Source organism: Pleurodeles waltl, chromosome 10 (genome assembly GCF_031143425.1).
Source record: "Pleurodeles waltl isolate 20211129_DDA chromosome 10, aPleWal1.hap1.20221129, whole genome shotgun sequence".
Classification (NCBI taxonomy): domain Eukaryota; kingdom Metazoa; phylum Chordata; class Amphibia; order Caudata; family Salamandridae; genus Pleurodeles; species Pleurodeles waltl.
In genome coordinates, this window is record NC_090449.1 from 895154905 (window position 1) to 895178021 (window position 23117).

Sequence of the window (23117 nt, forward strand, 5' to 3'; positions counted from 1 at the left end):
GCCCGGTCTTCAATAAATGAAGGAGGGGGTCACCCTCGGGCCTGGCATTATACATTTCTTTATATTTTAGGGGGGATGGGGCGCATGGCTCCCATGCCCTGGCCAATCTCGGTCCAGGGGACCCCCATCCCCGAGGCCTGGCCATTGCTCCTGGGTGCCATGCGCCACCCAACGTGGTATTTGCCCCAAGGAGAACAGACTGCCTTCATTCTTATTTCACCCTCGGGGACTGGAGGTGGCAGTCCCAGGTGCTGCAGCAGGGGGAGCACAGCACCCCCTTCATTTATATGAATAGTCCCTAGAGGTGGCAGTCCCCAGGGCATAAATAAGCTCAGGAGGTGGGCGCTGTGTGCCCCCTCCTTTATTTTCAACATGCCCCCATGACCTGGCCCACCTGTGGGCTTTAGTAAAACAAGCGCGGGAGACAGCACTTTTTTATTTTGACGCAGATTCGCAACCCAATTGCAAATTTGTGGCAACATTTGTTTTTAAAAAGTGCTTTATTGCCCGGAATGAAGGTCCTTCTGGGACCCTAGCACCAGAGCTAAGGGGTCAGAGTCTCCTTACCTATCTTTTCCTGGGACTGGCTGAAGCAGAATCCCAGGATGGGAGAGTTAGCGGAGCCTTTGCGTCCCAATATATACAAATTCGTTTTATTTTTTATTTTAAAAACTTCTGAATGGATTTACATGAAATAACAAAAAGGGCTCTTTCTGGACCAAAAGACAGCTTTCAGCCAAATTGGTTAATTCCTTCCAGCGGATCGGCCTCTATTCCTGTTCAAAATCCTTAAGGAAATTAAGATGGATAAAACACATTTGGGAACCCGCCTCCTTTTTATTCACTGCCCCGCTTGATGGATCACCCGGAAAATTTACAGACAGGTGGTGACGTGAGCATTGTATTTTGGGGAAAAATTCCATGAAGATTAATCAACCAGCACCAAAGATATAGGAAAGTAAAAAAAAAACACTTTCTATAGAAACTAGGTCCTAGGTTGAGGCCAAGCCCCTATACCCACCCAACACCATGCACCTTTTTTTGCTGTGCATGGCAGGGGTTGGTTGCAGAGCCTGGCCTGCAGCCAGGTCCCCCTATAACCAACCCACCAACCCCACTCCACGCATGGCCTGAGCGACAGGGGTTGACCTGGGCATAACCACCGAACCCTACACCACGCACGGCTGGCTTGCGCAGAGGGGTTGGCCAGAGGGCCCACTCTGCGGTCAACCCCCTTCAAGGTCCAAACCCCACAACACACATGGAAAAAGGGGGTTGGAGCTTAAAGGGGGCAACATTAAATATATATTTAGTGCTCCACATGGCCCCCCTGGGCCCCACCACCTTCCCGGGGCTACATAATATTTAAAAGAAAAAAAAAAAAAAAAAAAAAACTTAGAGTGGCCCGCAGCCCCCAATCACGAGGACCACTACCTCCCCAGGACAACACAAAAAAAAAAAATATATGGGGACGCACAGACCATACCTAGAGACCACCATCTGCTCAGGGCTACATTATAAAAGTTAATGGGGGAGGCCACGCACAATGCCCCAGACCCTGGGGATCACCACCTCCCCAGGGCAACTTAATAAAATATTTATAAGGGGGCCACAAGGGCCTCCGCCTCAAGGGACGACCACGACCTCCCCGGGGCAAAATACTTTTATTCAAAATGGAGGGAGGCCACATGGCTCTGCCTCGCTAGGCAGATTTTGGCCCTGAGGACCCCATCCAAGGGGCCTGGCCACATGTTCCTGGGTTCCCAGGGCACCCAGTGTAAACCTATTGGGACCGCCCAGGGAGCCTCAAGGCCCCCACGGTCCCAGCCATCTCCCATCTCCTGCAGGAGCCAGCATTGCTCCTGCAAGCAGGGACCTGCTTTAAATAGTAGCTCCCTGCTTGCGGGAGCAATGTTTTTATCTCTTTCCCTGCACGCATGTTTGCATGCAGGGAAAGAGATGAGAACTACCCTTTCAGCAAGCGGGAGTTGTTTGTCTGCTCCCGCTTGCTGAAAGCAGAGTTATGTTTGGTTTTGCCAGGCGGAAGCTGTCAGCTACCACTAAGCAAAAGCAAACAGCTACCTCCTAAGGATGGCCACCCCAGGGGGTAGCAAGAGTCGGCGGTGGGGGCAGTCCCCAGAGCCATGCATGGCTCTACAAGGGAGGCCGCGTGGCCCCCCTCCATGTAAATTTTGCCCCAGGGAGGTGGCAGCCCCCGAGGCTGGGGGGCGGGCTCCGTATACAATCAAAAGTTAGCCTCTGGGAGTTGACACTCTCCAGGGCCCCCTATTTTTCTTAAAGTATTTTGCTCCCAGGGAGGGGGCGGTCCCTGGGCACCGGGGGCCGTGCAGCCCCCGCATACTATTAAGTTTCAGCACCAGGGAAGTGACGGCCCTGGGTCTCCTGAAAGCCCTCAGAAGGGGGCCCCATGCACCCCCCAAATGCCCCCATGATCGGGCTCACGGGTTGGGGGGGGGGCAACAAAAGAAAGAAACGCAGGAGTCTTTTTTTTTTTTTGAGTCACGGTGAAATTTGCAGATCTGCCACAATTTTTGCTGTGATATGTTCAAAAAAAATAAAAAAATTGAGCCATGGGGGTGTCCCGGGGGGCAGCTGCACCAAGGCTAGGGGGGTAGGGTAAATGTACCCTGCCACCTTTTCTTTTTTTACGTTTCTTTTTGAGACTCAGCTGAAGCAGAGTTTCAAAATGGCTGCCAACACTTCCTGGTTGAAGTGTTGGCAGCCAATCAGATCTCTGCATGAGATCAGGAGTATTTGCAAGTACTCCTGATCTACAAATACACATTTTTTATTTTTATTATTTAAAAAACTACACTAAATAACAAAAAGCACTATTTATGTGCCAAGAACTAGTTTTCTGTCAATTTTGGTTTCATTCCATCCAGCAGTTCAGGCTGTAGTTGTGTCTAAAAACTCTATGGGAATTAAAATGGTAATTTTTTTTTTTTTCTGCCCCCCCGCCCCCCCGCTCCTTCCCCCACCCTTTGTCTCCTGCTTGACGGATCACCCCTAAACTTACCATGCACATCAAGATTATTGGGCACATGTTTTTTTTTTTTATTTAATGAAGATTAGTTAAACTGTGCCAAAGATATAGCCAATTCAAAAAATGATTTTTTTTCAATAGAAACTAGGTCATAACTTTAACTACCTAGCGGCGACCGCCAGTAGCTAATAAACATCGCAAATGGAAAGAGTTTACACAGCAGAACGTAGATGAATGTTTTGGATATGAAACCTGTTAACAGGAATCAGTTCGTAAGGTCAGTCATAATTAGTGCAAAGAAGTTGGTGCATTCTCTGACCAAGGATGCAGGAGCTGCATTACCTTGGGGCCAAATAGTGACACTGACCATCCAATAATGCTAGTTCCTCTAATTGTATAACGTATTTATATAGTAATGCCAAAGAAAAGCTAGGAAAAAAGAAACAAAATTGTCCCAGCAAACTAATAATGAGCTGCAGGTGTGTTACACAGCACTGGAATGCAACAGAATTATTCAAATAAATAAGGAGGAAGTAGCCAGCCAGACTGTCTGGATGTACACCCTTGGAGCTCAAGTAAAGCTCTTACTTCTGTATCCCCTGCAGGTGCATACGGTGAGCACCTACAGAGACAAATGAAGCACGGAGCAGATGTTGCATCTGATTGCTTATATACCAAGACTTGCAGTTGCCACACCATAAGGAAAGAAACAAAGTAGCCTGGCTTTCCACCTACCTTGTTTATGTGAGAGCTGTGAGTAGAGGTGGCTCTGAGCTTATGTTAGGCCTGGACTAGGTTTCTGCAGGAATCTGGACGCGGACTACTGGCCTTTCCCAGAGTGTGAGCAGGGAACCTGACTCATCTGCTTGCTGTGCCTTCTGGGCATAGGCTATGCAGTCCAGGAACTACAGCCTGCACAAATGAACTGTCATTATGTATTTAGATTAGCTGCATTCGTTTGAGAGTATTCCATCTTTTCTTCATTATGGCTCTGCTGGTCATGCAAGCTTGCACTCTCGAAATATAGGGAGAAACCCCCAAGGAAACAAAAGGCCAGATGTCAGATAAGGGAGTTTTCTGCACTGCGCGACAGAGATCACACATGCCAAACAAGAACATGGAGAAAAGTGGAGTGAGGCATGACTCAGGAGGAAACCCATCTAGGGTATCACAAATTTTGGTGGTGCTTAAGGAACTACAATGTGGACCATTGTGGAAACTGCAGAAAAAAGGTAATCTCCATTGATGGGAAACTTCTGAACATGAATAAGCCCAAGACTAAAATGGATGGTGAGAAAGAAGGCCTCCCAATAGAGATGGCTCTTCTGGATTCATCAGTGGCATTGCTTTGTGAGGGAGTGAAGACATGCAGCGAATGTTGCAAATGTGTGGTGCCAGCACAGATCTGCTCTGAATACCAGACTGAAGATCTAAAAGGCAGGGTGTGAGTGGAGTAGGCTTAACTTGGGGTCATTAATAATTTAGATAAACTTTTAGAGCAAGCTCATATTAAATGGGTGTTGCAAGACTTATCAGGTTTTGGTATAGCCTTTATGTTGCTTTTGATGATGGCAATAAAAAGGACTAAAATACGTCCAATTCAGTTTAAACCCCATAATCAGGCCATTAATGTAAAAACAAAGCAAATAAGTATTCAAAAAGGACTTACATTCTCATCAACAATGCAGCAATTACAAATTAACTTCCCTCGTGAGAATGCCCATATTAAATCTTGCAAAGTCCTTGTTAACAGGCTCCTAAGTGATCCATGGGTCCAAAACTGAGAAGGCAGCAAGGCACACCTATCTAGGGATAGCGTGAGACTCGCTGTATCAAACGTATCGTAAGAGAGAAAGAGCGCATTTACTACCAAACAGACCATCAAGTTAAAGGGTAAGGAACCTACGACGTGGACATAGCATCTTTATTGTGTACAGAATACCTTGATGTCATTGTCAAACTGAAGAAATCGAATTCATATTCGTTTACAAAGTGCTAGTCAAACAAGACACTGTGCGAAGTAATTTCGGTATCCAAACTAACAAGGACTCATCCTTACATTAAAAACTTGAATGGGTGCCAGAAAACATGAAATACCTTGGCATTGACTTGAATAAATGGTTAACTGAGATGATACAGGGCAACCTCATTACCAACTATGGAAAAAGATTTGGATGCTTGTGAGATGAACCAAATTCCCTAAAGTCAACAATGCACATGCAGGTTTACAAATTTGATGTCACCGATATTTACCCAATTTAATACATCTCTGAAATCCCAATGCTGGCTGGGTAGGTAGGTGAATACTACACCTAGATGGAGCTAGGACACCTAAGATGAACTGTGGCATGAACAATAGTGGATGAGGAGCCCTCTTCCAATAACTCTGGATGCCTTTGATTTACTAGGAGACACATATTCACAGTCCTATATTAAACCTGAAATGTTAAAAAAAATTGCAGTAGCACATCAACTACATTAATTATGTTTGCTTAAACGATAGAGTCCAATGACCCTTTGATCCAAATTAAATAAGGAATGAAGGTTTTTGTAAGGGGCAGTAAGACACAGAAACGTTTAACAATAATCAACCACAGAAAAGGGCTAGCATAAAACACCTATTGTGGAGTTCTACTGAATGCACAAGATGACCTTAATGCTTTATGCTCTCTATTCAGAACTGATTTATGACACAGTACTGAGTAATTTGGATTTCCCATGAAAATAGACAAGTCTGGCACGCAACACAGAGTCAACTGTGAATACACAGAAGTAAACACACCAAACGGAATTGAAAGGGAGAAAACACAGAAGATTTAATGAAATGGCAGTACTGGCGGGCAAAAGAGAAACAAACCCCTCTGGTGTAGATGAAGAGATTATACGAAAACAGAAACTGAAATACTTACACCTGACATGTCAGAAGCAAGGGAGGCAAATAAATCCCTATAACACAATGCACTAGATGCAGGAGTCGGAGGGATTCGTTAGTATTGCAATTCTTTATTATAGTCCTAAACAACGCTCTATTTGCAAGTAAACACTACAAAAGTAGAAAAAAATGATTAGTGCGTTATCACTAGACCTAAATAGTTGAGCGTACACAAGTACAACAAGGGGTGAAGCTTATTATTCCTTGATGACAATCAACATCATGGTACTGAAAAACGTTCAGATTGCACAGAGGGGGACAACGACAATTTAGGAGCAGTGTCTGGTAGGTGGTAAAGTGTATATGAGAGACATGACGACGAGGAAAATAAGCATTCTATTATCTTGCTTATGGGATTGTCAGGAGGACTAAATACAAGAGAAGCTAATATTAGCACTATAAAAGTTATATATATATATAAAAAAATACTATTCCGTTTGAGGAGATGAAACAATTGATATTCTATAACAAATTTGCAAACAAGGCCAACAATCAAAAGCATACATGCCAACATTATAACACTGAAAAGTGGGAAAACTTTGAAAAATTTACATTCCCCATTGGCTTCTATTGAAGCAGAGACAATTGTAGGCAGGAGACAGCTAAAATAAAGCCATTTTTGGCTTAAAAATGTGGGAGCCTCATGCATGAATTAGGTCTATTAACATGTATGCAACATGTGGGAAAGAAAAAAAGTAGAGGATTCACAGCATGCAGCTTTGAACACAAAGATCATCGGAAGCGCACTCAGAAGGATTCTGCAAACATCAGGGAATTATCAAAAAATTAATAGCAGACGTATGTTACATCAGATAATCCTTAATGTGTGCCAACTATAGCTGAAAAGATTTGCTGCAGGATGATAAGCCACTCCCTTAAATGAGGACTGCAGATATACACAAAGCATTTACAATCCAGTAAAATGTATAGACATTTAGACGCTGAAAATGGGCATGCACATCCTCCACCCCGGCACAATGCACCAGTTATTAAATTCTGGCCAGCTCAACAACCATCATTTCACATTATTGAAAAAGAAAGGCAATGGATATAATTATCAAATTAATTCCATAAGCTTTAATAGACGCCTTAAGAACTCTGAAGGTATTGATAGATATTGACATCGGTTCAGTGGAGACGCTAGTCAGTGTTTCTTAAAAGACGGAATTCGTTCCCCCGAGACGCCCGTACGCTCACAAGCTGTATACCGCTGCAACCTTGATGGTGCAGCAACAAGGTTCAGTCGTCCCCTACCGAGGTTTCTGGTATTGAGGGTGTGTGCTTCCCTGCATAACAAAGTTTTGACATTGCAATATACGCGGTGACTCTCAAGCATTATTAATTCCAACAGAAAAAGAGGCATCATTGCCCCCTGATAGTCCTGATGAGGCCCTGACTGAAGAGGCCGAAACGCGTGGACACATTTTTTGCGAGATTATGGTCTTTAAGTTAATTGACTCCGACAAGAAATTTAATATGCACTACAAAATACCCTTAAAAAATAAATAGGTATTTGTCAGTTGGTTGCATCTGAACCTTCAATCATCGCAATCAAGTGGATTACAATCACAAACTTGCAATAGTAACCACAATGAAAGAAATGTTGCTGGGCATAACCCTCCTCTGACATTTTGCCAACGTTTAGATTTGTTTTTGCTATAATTGTTTGTGTATATGTAAGTAGGTAACTGTGATGTTATGTATATAATTGTGTTGTATATAATTCACCGATAAGCCACTGCTGACCTTGTACAGGGAGTGCAGAATTATTAGGCAAGTTGTATTTTTGAGGATTAATTTTATTATTGAACAACAACCATGTTCTCAATGAACCCAAAAAACTCATTAATATCAAAGCTGAATATTTTTGGAAGTAGTTTTTAGTTTGTTTTTAGTTTTAGCTATGTTAGGGGGATATCTGTGTGTGCAGGTGACTATTACTGTGCATAATTATTAGGCAACTTAACAAAAAAAAATATATACCCATTTCAATTATTTATTATTACCAGTGAAACCAATATAACATCTCAACATTCACAAATATACATTTCTGACATTCAAAAACAAAACAAAAACAAATCAGTGACCAATATAGCCACCTTTCTTTGCAAGGACACTCAAAAGCCTGCCATCCATGGATTCTGTCAGTGTTTTGATCTGTTCACCGTCAAACATTGCGTGCAGCAGCAACCACAGCCTCCCAGACACTGTTCAGAGAGGTGTACTGTTTTCCCTCCTTGTAAATCTCACATTTGATGATGGACCACAGGTTCTCAATGGGGTTCAGATCAGGTGAACAAGGAGGCCATGTCATTAGATTTCCTTCTTTTATACCCTTTCTTGCCAGCCACGCTGTGGAGTACTTGGACGCGTGTGATGGAGCATTGTCCTGCATGAAAACCATGTTTTTCTTGAAGGATGCAGACTTCTTCCTGTACCACTGCTTGAAGAAGGTGTCTTCCAGGAACTGGCAGTAGGACTGGGAGTTGAGCTTGACTCCATCCTCAACCCGAAAAGGCCCCACAAGCTCATCTTTGATGATACCAGCCCAAACCAGTACTCCACCTCCACCTTGCTGGCGTCTGAGTCGGACTGGAGCTCTCTGCCCTTTACCAATCCAGCCACGGGCCCATCCATCTGGCCCATCAAGACTCACTCTCATTTCATCAGTCCATAAAACCTTAGAGAAATCAGTCTTGAGATATTTCTTGGCCCAGTCTTGACGTTTCAGCTTGTGTGTCTTGTTCAGTGGTGGTCGTCTTTCAGCCTTTCTTACCTTGGCCATGTCTCTGAGTATTGCACACCTTGTGCTTTTGGGCACTCCAGTGATGTTGCAGCTCTGAAATAGGGCCAAACTGGTGGCAAGTGGCATCGTGGCAGCTGCACGCTTGACTTTTCTCAGTTCATGGGCAGTTATTTTGCGCCTTGGTTTTTCCACACGCTTCTTGCGACCCTGTTGACTATTTTCAATGAAACGCTTGATTGTTCGATGATCACGCTTCAGAAGCTTTGCAATTTTAAGAGTGCTGCATCCCTCTGCAAGATATCTCACTATTTTTGACTTTTCTGAGCCTGTCAAGTCCTTCTTTTGACCCATTTTGCCAAAGGAAAGGAAGTTGCCTAATAATTATGCACACCTGATATAGGGTGTTGATGTCATTAGACCACACCCCTTCTCATTACAGAGATGCACATCACCTAATATGCTTAATTGGTAGTAGGCTTTCGAGCCTATACAGCTTGGAGTAAGACAACATGCATAAAGAGGATGATGTGGTCAAAATACTCATTTGCCTAATAATTCTGCACTCCCTGTATTAAAGTAATCAAAATAAATAAGGGAAAGTAATTGACCCATGAGGACAGTATTTAGCACTGGTCTTTTAAAGTAGTGTTTGAATTTTTCCCAACTTGTTGACCGCTTTTGTTTTTGCATGTTGTAGTACCCAGGTCAGGTTAGGGTTACAGGGTTCCCTCTCTTGTTGTACGGTACTGATAGATAAAACATACTTTAATGACACTCGATGAGGAAACTGATGTTACAATTAGGCAGAAAGCTTTAACTTTGAATACTGATGTACACCATATGTTTGCCACAGTACTAACATTTGCCTGGGATCATGTACATATGAAGGACATTCAAGATTACCAAATGAACTTGATAATTATGCCACTTGGATTTCTTTTTATTAATGTGGATAATCAGCAAAACTTGCATTCTAAGAGGTTCAACAAACACAAATTTGACACTTTTGGGTAAGAAGGGTGATGGGCAATGAAACAATGTATAGCAATAGGGACAGAACAATTTGGAGATGCATGTTGCAATGTGAATACATAAAAGTATTCAGAGTATACACTGAAGATGAGTATATGTATATTGCAATATAAATGACAAAACTATTATTTTGAAAAGTAAGAAGACAACAACGCTGTTATTCACACTCATGTAATATGTTATACGGTCACTTTAAAGCTCAGAAATAGAGTCACTTAGGTAATGAATATGGTCTAGATCAAAACAAGAGGTGATCATTGCAGCATGAGTTCTTACCTTTTAATGATTTGCAATCAATTTCTTCAACATGGGCTTCAAGGTTATCGAATGCTTCTTTGCAAAGTGCCTTTGATAATGTTGATTTTCCACTTCCCTACAAGAGAATGTCTTTAATGGAACATATATTTTCTAAAACACAAAAATATAATTCTTAACAGCTGATTTTTTAGATACTTTAGTGCTTCACAATAGGTTAGAGCACCTAGATACCACAAGACATTTCTCACTCAAAATACAAAGGGCATGAAGTAGAAAGCCCTATAGCTGTAGCATAGCCCTGCAATTTGCCAAATCTCAGTCTGAAAGTACAAAACAGCTTTTTTTAGTGTACAAAAATACATTTCAGACAAAATGTTTCCCATTCGGGAATGTAAATGCAAGGATTATGGTCTGATGTTCATTGCAGGGTGCTTCCCCCCATATGTTCACAGCCAATCACAAGGGGTCAAAAACTGCAAAAAGCTTTATTAATATTCATGAGGTGGGTTGCTTTGTGCACCCCTTTGAGTGAACAACTTGCAATATAACCTGTTTAGAAACAGGTTGTACTGCAAACTGAAAACCCATTTGCCAATTAGTAGGTGTGTAAGTTACGCATCTTTGTTTACTAATTTGTATAAGTATACCAGGACAAAGTTATTTTTGGTTCAGAAGATGCGTCTCAATCACAAGTTGCTGGGAAAGCTGGCAGGAATGTGGTTCTTCAAAATTACCCAAAACTCATAGTTAACTTTCAACAGTTAGCATCACAGATGGTTCTGAAACAAGGGAAGACTAGCCATCTGTCTACAGCATATCTGTGATGTGATGATATGGAAGGTTGGATATGCATTATTTTGTATACTCCTTCATGTTAGACGAGTATTGCACCTTTACAATGAGAATAATTGCACCTTTACAATAATAATAAGACCTCAGAGTACAAGAGATGCCACTTCAATGTCAGGGTTACTGTTATCTATGAGGGACCTCTACTATTAATCGATTACTGACTGCAGCTGATGATCAGGGCATCAGGGGAATTGCATCCACACTGTTCCTTTATTTCATTGCTTTATTCTTTTTTATTTTGCAACTTTACTTCTGTGTTAGTTAACTAAAAACAGCGTTGTTCACATTTGTTTTCCAAAATAATCTGGCAGTCAGTAAATACATTTATTGGATCCTAAACTGTAAAAGAAAATGTTCGAGGGTGTGGCCAGCCATCATGGCTGGGTGGAAGTGATCCACTGTGGCTCCACTTAATACTCAGTGGAACATCTGTTATCTGATGCCGTCCACTGTATGAATGAATTTATTGGGAGAGCAGAAAGCCAGCAGACTGTAGAGACACCCTCAGTGAAGCTCCTAGGGCCCTGCAATGTGCGTCCCGCAATCAGCTGAGGACGAGCACGGACACCGGGAGGCCTCAAAACAACATGGCAGCATGAGAGTGCTGTATTGATCGGGGTGAACAAGACTGGAAAGAAGCCCGTGGTGTTGACCTGCGTATTGCAGCTGCCAGAAGGAAGGGCATTACCCTGCATGTTTGGTGACCGTGGGACATGCCGAATGCGTGCTCCTCTCGACAGCATAGTCATCCATCAGCAGAGTAGCAGAGAGGAACACCACCTCTCAGATTCAGGACTAACGGAGAGCTCCCACGCAAAGAGGCAAAGGTCCATGTTTGCCCATATTTGGACTGGGAGACTCTGATACCACTGTGACTGAGCCCGATGTATGGCATAAGTGATAAGGAAGGCTCACTTTGGGTTGCCTGACCTTAAGATGGTGCCCAGGGCCTGAACAGGTCAGGCAGATTTAGAGACAATGCGGGGCTAACCAAGGAACCAACTTGGGCGGCCGCTTATTGGCAGGCGTAAAGTTAAGGAACGATGGAGGTTGCAGTATGCAGCTGTGCTGCGGCGAAGACAGCAGACTGACCTGCACAAGAGCCACATGGAGGACAGCCTGGATGTCTGGGGAAGCTTACACTTGAGGATTGATGGGCACTACGGTTGGATCCTTGCAGGGCCCTGGGCATAGCAACGTATGGTCACCTACAGCTGCCCCCTAGAACAAATCTCAGAATTTTTATTTATTTAAATACCACAGGTTGGAGACATAAGGCTTTGTGAGGAAGCTCCATGCGCTCTGCATCAAACTGCCTGGATGAGCTGTGACGGCTGCTCTACATCCTACAGCTCCAGCAACTGGCCAGCCTGTATGTTGCGTAAGAAGACACAGCCTAATAAGATGACGAGCTATTTTGCCCCCGTAGAAGCCACGTTGATCTCTCACTGGGAGAATGAGAGAACCAATGGCGTTAACAAAGGAGGACCTACTTACCTCTTTACATGAATTCAAAGTCAAATTGAGGGAGGAACTCAAGGCAGACAAAGCTTCCTTTGAGACATTTAAGGATGAGGTCAATTCCCGCATTGTCACCTTTCAGTCGGATATAGACTCAGTGGGCACACATACATTAGACCTGGAGACCAACTGGAACGCCGGTGGACAGAGAACTAAACCTTCTTTATTCCCAAACAGAATCCATGCTCCATAAGTGTGAAGACTTGGAGAACCATTCCCATCGGGACAACATATGGGTGCAGGGCTTTGGAGGAGGGCAGGGAGGGCCCTGATCTTGAGGCCTTCCTATTTGGGCAATTCTCGGAGGTACTCGGCAAGGACCATCTGCTGGTGCAACTGGAGAGGGTGCACAGAGTAGGACAGCAGTCACCTGGGGACAGGAAAAGCCCTAGAGATGTCCTAGCCAAGGTCAGTTTCTTTAAGGTCAAGTGTATTGATCCTCCAAAAAGCCCAGAAACAGAACTCCGAGTTTTCAAGGAGCAGCCTGCTCCTTGTATCAAGATGTTGAGCCGGCTACCCTGGCTGGCAGACTCCAGTGCTGTCTACTCACAGATGCCCTCCGGTTCAAGAACGTTAAATATAGATGGACTTTTACTTTTGGCTTCGCCTTCAAGCTTGACAACAAACAGCATCGCTGTGTTGACTTCGATGCCACAGCTACATTGTTGGGAATCACTGGAGAATTGTCGGACACCCCGAGAAAGAGGGTAACATCCCTAGGGAGATCCAGAGATGGCTGCACTGCCAATATGTGGCACCAGCAGAAGAAGGGAAGGAAATTACACAAGAAATGAGGAGATAGGGCCCCGCTTTGATGACTAGCTCTTTGCAAAGGACAGTTAGGCTGCCACTGCTGAAGTTCCTGACACAGAGTTTTTCACCCCATAATCTCATTTTGGATTTGGAAATAGACTTTAATGAACCCTGAACCTGTGAAAAGTGACCTTGAGCCTCCTGCAATTGCAGAATCCCCTAGACACCAGGGATATATATATATATTTTTGTTTATTATTTTTAATATATGGGGAGCGACCCATTAGGCAAGGGTCGCTCCCCATGGGGGCCCCTTTAATGTTTGCCCTCTCTGCCCCCCTAAAGGGCAGATCGCCCTATTTTTGAAGGCCCATCTGGGGGGAAGGGGGCAGAAAACCCACCAGAGACCAGGGAAGATTTATTTTCCAAAATAAGAGGGTGGGGGTATGGCCATACCCCCACCCCACCCCAAATAAAAGGGGCCAGAGTTCTGCACCTCTTACAGGCCAATTGCCCTTCTCAATTTGGACACTAAACTTTACACCAAAATCTAGGCCACCTGATTGGAAAATGTTATGACTGAATTGACCAGTCAGTAGTTATTAAAGGGTGCCAAACTCACAATAACATTGCGTTGGTTTGGTGAACAGTTAATCACTATGATAATGGCCAACTACTCCCAACCCAATCAGAGATCATTTTAAATAGTACAGCTTCAGAACTGTTTGTGCCGACAAGGGGGATTAGGCAGGGCTGCCCTCTATACCTCTTGCTTTTTGAGCTCAGCACACAACCATTGGTTGCTAAGATCAAGGCCAGTCCCTACATTCAATGGATCCACTTTGCTATGATGAGGATAAGATCTCCCTATTTGTGCACAAAGTCCTGCTTGCCCTCACCTCTCCCCACACCTCACTTCCAGCACTTCAAAATGAACTCAAGGAATATGAAAACATGTCAGGATTTCGCGTCAATATCCAAATGTCCTAGTTGCTCAATCTGACGATTCCCTTACCGGAAATGGAGAGCCTTGCCTCCCAGTTCCCATTCAAATGGACCAAGAAAGAGGTTACCTCCTTGGGGGTTAAGCTCACCTCTAAAGTGGAGAACTTATACAAAGCAAATTATCCTCCTCTGCTTTGACACCTGAAGACAGATTTTAAATGCGAGGCTTTGATGAACCTCACCTGAATGGGTCGCATAAAAGCGATCAAGGTGACAGTACTTCCAAGCATCTTATATCTGTTTCAGGGACTCCGAATTGAGGTGCATAAAGATTTTTTCATAGACCTCCGTACGCTGATAACGAGGTTTGTGTGGTAGGGCACAGCTCTCCCACAGTTTATTAACCCTTCCGAGGCAGTCAGGGGACCTAGCGCTGCCGGATGTCCAAATTTACTATAGAGTGGCACAACTCTGCTTAGTGTCTGAGTGGTCTCTTAAAGAGCCAGACAAATTATGGCTGCACATGGATCATGCAGTGGTGGGGCGGACAATTTTGGATGTGTTGTGGAAGCCCTGACAAGCTTCTGGCTCTATGATCAGTGTTCTGCTGTGCCTGTACCACAAAAAAACTTGTTAAGGAAAGTTTGACCAAAAACAAATGTTGAAACTAACTCCAGCATGCACAATTGTAAAACATGTTTGATCTGGAAGGAGTGGGATGTTCTGAGTTTTGGAGACATAATTATTCTTGATCACTACCAAGGTATAAGAACAGACTATGTAGCTTAAATGAATGGAGTGTATAAATTGAGTTGGGCAAGATGTGCATGACATGCTTGGCAACATAAAACATGATACACTGTTCCATAAAGAAGTAACAGAAAAAACACAGTGGAGTCCTAATTTTAGGAGCAAGAGTCCTCACACACCCAACTGGGTGTCATATTTCATCATCGGATATGCTCCTCGTCAGACCAGCGCTGCAATGTCTGACGGGCACCTCCGTAGGGGGGCTCTTAGCCGGAGATCTTTTCCCAATGATGCCAATACCCCAAGAGTGAGCAAATAATTAACTATTAAGAGCAGTATTTTACACAAGAACTAGACTAGAGTTTGTAAATTTCTTAGAATCAGAATGTGCATTTGATTCCTATAGTAGGTAGTACGGATTGCCTGTGAAAAGAAAGAGCTTTTTAAAGTACGGAGTGGACTGAATATTGACATTGTTCCAATTAGTTATTAGTGGGCTACAGCCACACGTAAGTGAGAGAGTGTAGCTTATATAGCATGGCAGTTTTGGTAGATTATATGAACCAGGTCCAGCAAGATTGCTCATTGGATCCTGTCCTTTTTCACAGAAGCTTCACAATTGTCATGAGGCTGCTTGGTTATAGGAGGCAAGAAGCAACACAAAGCAACATGACTGAAAGAAAAAATAAAAAAAGGAAGCAACACAATAGGAAGGAAGGAAAAAGAGAAAAAAAAGAAAAACAGTACTTTAATCACAGTGCTGGCAGCGGAAGGACCCTAAATCAAGATGAAGCAACCTGTACTTGGTCCATTCTTCCGAGGATTTATGAGAAGTGAAGCCAGCATGCTCAGTCCAATTAGGAGAATATTGCCAATGAATGGTAAGCAATGGGCAGGATATAGGCCCCTTGTTGTATACAATCTCTTGCACGCAAGAGCACATCCAGTCCATGCACTAAGGACTTGTTTCCTAAGAAAGGCAATATATTGTGTTGTCACTTGTTTTATTATAAAGTGGGGAGATTAGGTAATTGGGGGTAATACTATGATAAAAATACATGTACTTGATATGTAGGCTTGAAATTGGTGCAGCTATGGGAAGAATAGGGAAAAGGTGGACGAAAAACCAAGCAAGGCCAGCGTAAGCACTGTTTTCGTAAATCTAAAAAAACGAAATAAGAAAAATATATGAAAAGGTGTTTTTAGTTATTGTTTATTGATAAGATAAACAAAGAATAACTGTAAAATGTGTGACTGAGCATTTAATCAGTTGTGTAATATAAGTGAAAGAAACACACTAAGTTTTCTTTTAGTTTTATTGACAATGGCAACATATAAAAAGAAATTACAGATTTTGCACTACACACTTTTATTGTTCATTTAAAAAGTATACTTTTCAATGTTTAAAGATTGTGCTGGTTTCTTTACTGCAACAAATACAGTATTTTTTTCAAGGCATTTGTTATAAATAGTTGCACATATTTAAGATAACTATTTACAAACATATATATATATTTTTTTTTTTAAAGAAGCCAAGCATTGGTAAATGCAATAGGGTTCAGTTCGCCTATGTGTAGGAAAGTAGCCTCTTTCTAGCTTGGTTATTCCCACTTCTGGCCTGTTTGTCAGTGTGTTTGACTGTGTCTACTGAGATCCTGCTAATCAGGACCCCAGTAGTTATGCTCTCTCAAGTTATGGTTATTGCATACTGGTAATCCAGTATTTCACCACAATTAGCATACTGGTGCCCCCTATAAATCCCTAGTATATGGTACTTAGGTAACTAGGGCATTGGGGTTCCAGGGGATCCCTATGGGCTGCAGCATATATTTTGCCACCCATAGGGAGCCCATGCAAAGGCTTCTACTACAGGACTGCAATTGCAGCCTGTGTGAAAAGGTGCATGCAACCATTTCACTGATATTTACACTGCACCAGGTCACTTATAAGTCCTGGCAGGGTGCAGAGTACCTGTGTGTGAGGGCACCCCTGCATTAGCAGAGGTCCCCCCACGACCTCGAGGACCATTTTCCCTACCTCGTGAGTGCAGGACGCCATTTTACACCTGTACTGGACATAGGTCACTACCTATGTCCAGCTACACAATGGTAACTCCGAACATAGGCATGTTTGGTATCAAACATGTTGGACTCATACTCCAAGGCTTTTGCAAGGATTAGTTCTACGATTCCATAATTGGTTCTATGATTCCATGCACTCTGGGGGCTCCTTAGAGGACCCCCAGTATTGCCATTTCAGCCTTCTGAGATTTTCCAGGTAGCCACAGCTGCCGCCACCTCTCAGACAGGTTTCTGCCCACCTGTTGCTTGAGAGAGCAGTGTTACACCCCTTCCCTTTGGAAAAAGGTGTTACAGGCTTGGGAGGGGAAGCCTCCCCAAGCCAATGGAAATGCTTTGAAGAGCACAATTGGTGCTCTCCTTGCATAATCTAGTCTACACCGGTTCAGGGACCCCCCCCCCCCCCCCAGTCCCTGCTCTGGCGCAAAACTGGACAAAGGAAAGAGGAGTGACCACTCCCCCATCCATCACCACCCCAGGGGTGGTGCTCAGAGCTCCTCCAGAGGGTCCCTGTGATTTGCCATCTTGGATTCCAAGTTGGCAGGGAACTCTGAAAGCATCTAAGTGGCCAGTGCCAGCAGGTGACGTCAGAGCCCTCCACTGATTGGTGCTTACCTGTTTAGCTGACTCATCCCCCTTTCAGGTCTATTTAGGGTCTCTCTATTGGGTGGTTGCTCAGATTCGGATTGCAAGACTTCCGCAGGAATCCTCTGCATCCTTTACTTCACCTTCTCACTGAAGAAACTGCACCTGGACCCTCCAGTAACTCTACAAACTGCAACAAAGAAGCAAAGAAAACTTCTGCAACATTGTATCTCAGCTCCTGCCACCAACTGCGACTGTTTCCCGGTAGTGCATCCTCAAAGAACAGCCTGCCCCAGAAGAACAAAGGAATCTCCCTCTCTACATCGATGACCGGCTGCGTGGGACCCCTCTCCTGATGAGTTGCGTGGATCCTGCATTATGGGTGGTGGACCGAAGTGGTCCCTACGGTCCGGACGTCCAACTTTGGTGGAGTTAAGCGCTTGCCTTCCCACGCAAGACAGTACCCCCCCTATGCACCACGTGTTTTGCTGTTGCCAAGGCTTGTTGCCATTAATCCATTAAGATCTACATGCACCGTGCAGCTCCGATACCCAGCACTCCTTCCTTCGACGCACAGCTTCCTGCGTGGTTGTCTGGCGGCGAGGGACTCTGTTGTAGTGATGCGTGGGCCTCATTTTTGCATCTTCCTTGTCGTGCTGCGGGACTCCTGTGAGCGCTGCCAGGTCTTCTGAGGGCTCTCCGAGTTGCTGAGAGGCCCCTCTGACTCCCCCTTCTGGGTAGAGTCCGCCAGGTCCCTCCTGGTCCCGGGCAGCGCCATTTTCCGCTAACAGCGAGCTTTGTATGTGCCAAGGCTTGTTGGCAGAATCCAGAAATGCAAACCAGACTGTAATCGTCCGGCGTGGGACATCATCTGCACCAACCAGGAACCAGCATCCGTCTTCTTGGGTGCAGTATTGACTGTTCTTCCCTGGTGGTTCTTCTTTTGCACCTTCCTCTGGGTTAGCAGGGGCACCTGTTCTCCCTGGACTCTTGGACTTGGTCCCCTTCCTCCACACATCTTCAGGTCCAGGAATCCACTGTTGGTGTTTTTTTTAATTTTTATCCTCATTTACCTTCCAAATGTCCCTCACATACCGAGGAGAGCTATCACATCCTACCTATTCATACCTCCCCACTTCCCAACCATTGCTTAAGCAGATTCCAAAATCTAATTCTCTTACAAACTTTATGACAGTCTAATTTGAGATTATAAATTAGAGAGTACTGTTGGTGTCTTGCAGACTCTTCTGGTTCTTGCATACTCTTCTTTCTCATGTTCTTGTGTGTTCTAGGAAAGTTACTGTGATTTACTCCTGCTTTTGTGGGCTCTGGGGTGGGTTCTCTTACTTACCTTTGGGGTTTTCTAATACTTTCAGCACCCCTCTACACACTACACTTGCCTAGGTGGGAAACCGACATTCGTATTCCACTTTCTTAGTATATGGTTTGTGTTCCCCTTAGGCCTATTTCTAACTATTGTGATATTCACTATTTGTACTGTATTCCAACTGTTTTTACAGCTATTTCTGCATACTTGTGTATATAATTTGTGTATTACTTACCTCTTAAGGGAGTATTATGTCTATGGTATTTTTGGCATTTGTGTCACCAAAATAAAGTACCTTTATTTTTGTAACACTGAGTATTTTCTTTTGTGTGTGTCGACAGTGTTACTGCATGAGCTTTGCATATCTCCTAGATAAGCCTTGGCTGCTCCGCTACAGCTACCCCTAGAGAGCCTGGCTTCTAGACACTGCCAACATTTCACTGATAAGGGATAACTGGATTTGGTGTAAGTACCATAGCTACCCACTACAAACCAGGCCAGGCTCCTACATTATGTGATTAATAATCAGCTGTTTTTTGTTTTAAGTTGTAGCTTGGTGAGCAGTTGTGCAATGTAAGTTACAGAAACTCTATTAAAGTGTTATGACTTGTTTATAGAAAAAGGCAATATATTGTGCTGTAACTGATGATCAACTCACATGGCGCCAGAGTGGGTCACACCATATTGGCAGCCTACACCATCTCCTGGTCAATAGCAGATATCCAATGCTAGTGCAAAGTGACCTGAAATCCCTGCAGAGAGTAGGTTTCCAGCTTTTGTAAGGAGGCTGTGGGCAGCCGATATCCATCAGGAGTTTTACAACCTCATTAGAGTTTAGCAAAAATATGACAAATTGAGAAAAGGGATGAAAAAGACACAGCTAGAGTGAGTTGAAAAAAAAGCAGCAAAAGTAGGTCGAGGTACGAAAAAGAAATGAGGTGAAATGAAATCAAGATTAGGCAACCTTCATATTGGCAACCTGGGCATTGGACTGGGACAGTCTCCCTTTAAATGTTAATAAGCAGTGACTCTGCGTGTAGCCAGAAGCACTGCTGAGCAAGACTGAGATAAATTGGCAGCGCTATGAGCTGCACTGCATATAGAGAACAGAGAGCCCAAGTCTCCAGGAATGAGAGTTGTGGGGAGCTAATCCCCCCTCCCCCCTTATAGGTGTAGTACAGAGGCAGGCCTCCTTTTCATCCAATTGCCTTTTCAAATGTGTAAGTGAGCCTTGTCTCCACCGGTCAGTAGGGACAGGTCGCCACTTGACACATTTATGTGAAACGCAGAGCCCCTGAGCTCCCACTTCAGCTGCAAAGATGTATGACCCGGTGTCTTTGGAACTGATGAACTGGGTTTGAATAGACGCGAGGCAGATTGCTTTTTGGCAACTATCTAAAAATATACTGAGGTGCTCCTCTAAAATTGTATAAGGCTCTTCAGATTGATTCACGCTGTATAACACAGATTTTTTTTTTTAAAATACACGCAGCAGAGAAAGGTACAAGAGGCTAGATGTGAGGTGCACAAACGGAGCACTCTGCTCGCTGCCACGGCACTGTCTGCATCAGTGAGCCGTCAGCGCCTGCGATATGACATTATAACCCAACTAACAAACATTAAGCAACAACATACAACCAATAAACACGTATAAAACGCACACTGGCATTAACATTTTTTACCTTTAGACAAACAAAATGAAGAAATTAAATTTAAAAAACAAAAAAAACTCTGAATGAACAAACTGAACAAATGCCTGGAGTTTTAAAGTTACTAAAACGCCCAACGAAATAAGACGGCTCATCTAACAAAGTAATATAGCTAATAAATACGTTCTGTTGTTTGCAGATATAAGTATGCAACTTGCCCCACCTTTTAAATGTGTGGCTAAAGTAGGAAAATGTCACTTACCCAGTGTACATCTGTTTGTGGCATTAGTCGCTGCAGATTCACATGCTGTGCATAGTCCGCCGTCTGGTGTTGGGTCGGAGTGTTACAAGTTGTTTTTCTTCGAAGAAGTCTTTTCGAGTCACGAGACCGAGGGACTCCTCCCACTTCGGTTCAATTGCGCATGGGCGTCGACTCCATCTTAGATTGTTTTCCCCGCAGAGGGTGAGGTAGGAGTTGTGTATGCTAATAATAGTGCCCATGCAATGGAATAAATACGTATGTACAAAATGAAGGTTTAATGTAATATATTTACAAATGTTCAAGATCTACTTCTAAACGGCTACAGGCTCCCGGGGAGGAGGGTGGGTGCATGTGAATCTGCAGCGACTAATGCCACGAACAGATGTACACTGGGTAAGTGACATTTTCCGTTCGGTGGCATGTGTAGCTGCAGATACACATGCTGTGCATAGACTAGTAAGCAGTTATCTTCCCAAAAGCGGTGGTTCAGCCTGTAGGAGTGGAAGTAGTTTGAAATAAAGTTCTTAGTACGGCTTGACCTACTGTGGCCTGTTGTGCAGATAACACATCTACACAGTAGTGTCTAGTAAATGTATGAGGCGTAGACCATGTTGCTGCCTTACATATTTCGGTCATTGGAATATTTCCTAGAAAGGCCATAGTAGCACCTTTCTTTCTGGTTGAGTGTGCCTTTGGTGTAATAGGCAGTTCTCTCTTTGCTTTAAGATAGCAGGTTTGGATGCACTTTACTATCCATCTGGCGATACCTTGTTTTGAAATTGGATTTCCTGTATGAGGTTTTTGGAAGGCAATAAATAGTTGTTTTGTCTTCCTAATGTCTTTTGTCCTGTCAATGTAGTACATTAGTGCTCTTTTGATGTCTAATGTATGTAGTGCTCTTTCAGCTATTGAATCTGGCTGTGGGAAGAACACTGGTAATTCCACTGTTTGGTTTAAGTGGAACGGTGAGATAACCTTTGGTAAGAATGTTGGATTTGTTCTTAGAACTACCTTATTCTTGTGTATTTGAATAAATGGTTCTTGTATGGTAAACGCCTGAATTTCACTTACTCTTCTTAGAGATGTGATGGCAATGAGAAATGCAACTTTCCACGTTAAGTATTGCATTTCACAAGAATGCATGGGTTCGAAAGGTGGACCCATGAGCCTTGTCAAGACAATGTTGAGGTTCCATGAAGGAACAGGTGGTGTCCTTGGTGGTATAATTCTCTTTAGGCCCTCCATAAACGCTTTAATGACAGGTATTCTAAATAGAGAAGTTGAATGAGTAATCTGCAGGTAAGCAGATATTGCTGCGAGATGTATTTTTATGGAAGAGAAAGCTAGATTTGATTTTTGTAAATGTAGTAAATATCCTACTACATCTTTTGGAGATGCATGCAATGGTTGGACTTGATTATTATGGCAGTAACAAACAAATCTTTTCCATTTACTTGAATAGCAGTGTGTAGTGGATGGTCTTCTAGCTTGTTTTATGACCTCCATACACTCTTGTGTGAGGTTTAAGTGTCCAAATTCTAGGATTTCAGGAGCCAAATTGCTAGATTCAGCGATGCTGGGTTTGGATGCCTGATCTGTTGTTTGTGTTGTGTTAACAGATCTGGCCTGTTGGGTAGTTTGACATGAGGTACTACTGAGAGGTCTAGTAGTGTGGTATACCAAGGTTGTCTTGCCCATGTTGGTGCTATTAGTATGAGTTTGAGTTTGTTTTGACTCAATCTGTTTACTAGATATGGAAGGAGAGGGAGAGGGGGAAAAGCGTACGCAAATATCCCTGACCAATTCATCCACAGAGCATTGCCTTGAGATTGCCGGTGTGGGTACCTGGATGCGAAGTTTTGGCATTTTGCGTTTTCTTTTGTTGCAAATAGATCTATTTGAGGTGTTCCCCAAATTTTGAAGTAAGTGTTCAGGATTTGGGGGTGAATTTCCCATTCGTGGACCTGTTGGTGATCCCGAGAGAGATTGTCTGCTAGCTGGTTCTGGATCCCTGGAATAAACTGTGCTATTAGGCGAATGTGGTTGTGAATTGCCCAATGCCATATTTTTTGTGTTAGGAGACACAACTGTGTCGAGTGTGTCCCCCCCTGTTTGTTTAAATAATACATTGTCGTCATGTTGTCTGTTTTGACAAGAATGTATTTGTGGGTTATCATTGGTTGGAATGCTTTCAACGCTAGAAATACTGCTAACAATTCTAGGTGATTTATATGAAACTTTCTTTGATGTACGTCCCATTGTCCTTGGATGCTGTGTTGATTGAGGTGTGCTCCCCACCCTGTCATGGAAGCATCTGTTGTTATCACGTATTGTGGCACTGGGTCTTGGAAAGGCCGCCCTTTGTTTAAATTTGTACTGTTCCACCATAGAAGCGAGATGTATGTTTGGCGGTCTATCAA

General features: G+C 43.5%; 1 protein-coding gene across 2 annotated transcripts in view; it reads right to left on the reverse strand.

Moving 5' to 3' along the window:
* The window catches only part of PEX1 (peroxisomal biogenesis factor 1), a 729162-nt gene that overhangs the window by 450435 nt on the left and 255610 nt on the right, over positions 1–23117 (reverse strand). For both annotated transcript variants that reach the window (XM_069211642.1, XM_069211643.1), the window contains exon 11: positions 9994–10090. In XM_069211642.1, the coding sequence (XP_069067743.1) occupies positions 9994–10090 (97 nt within the window). The remainder of the gene's footprint in view (positions 1–9993; positions 10091–23117) is intronic.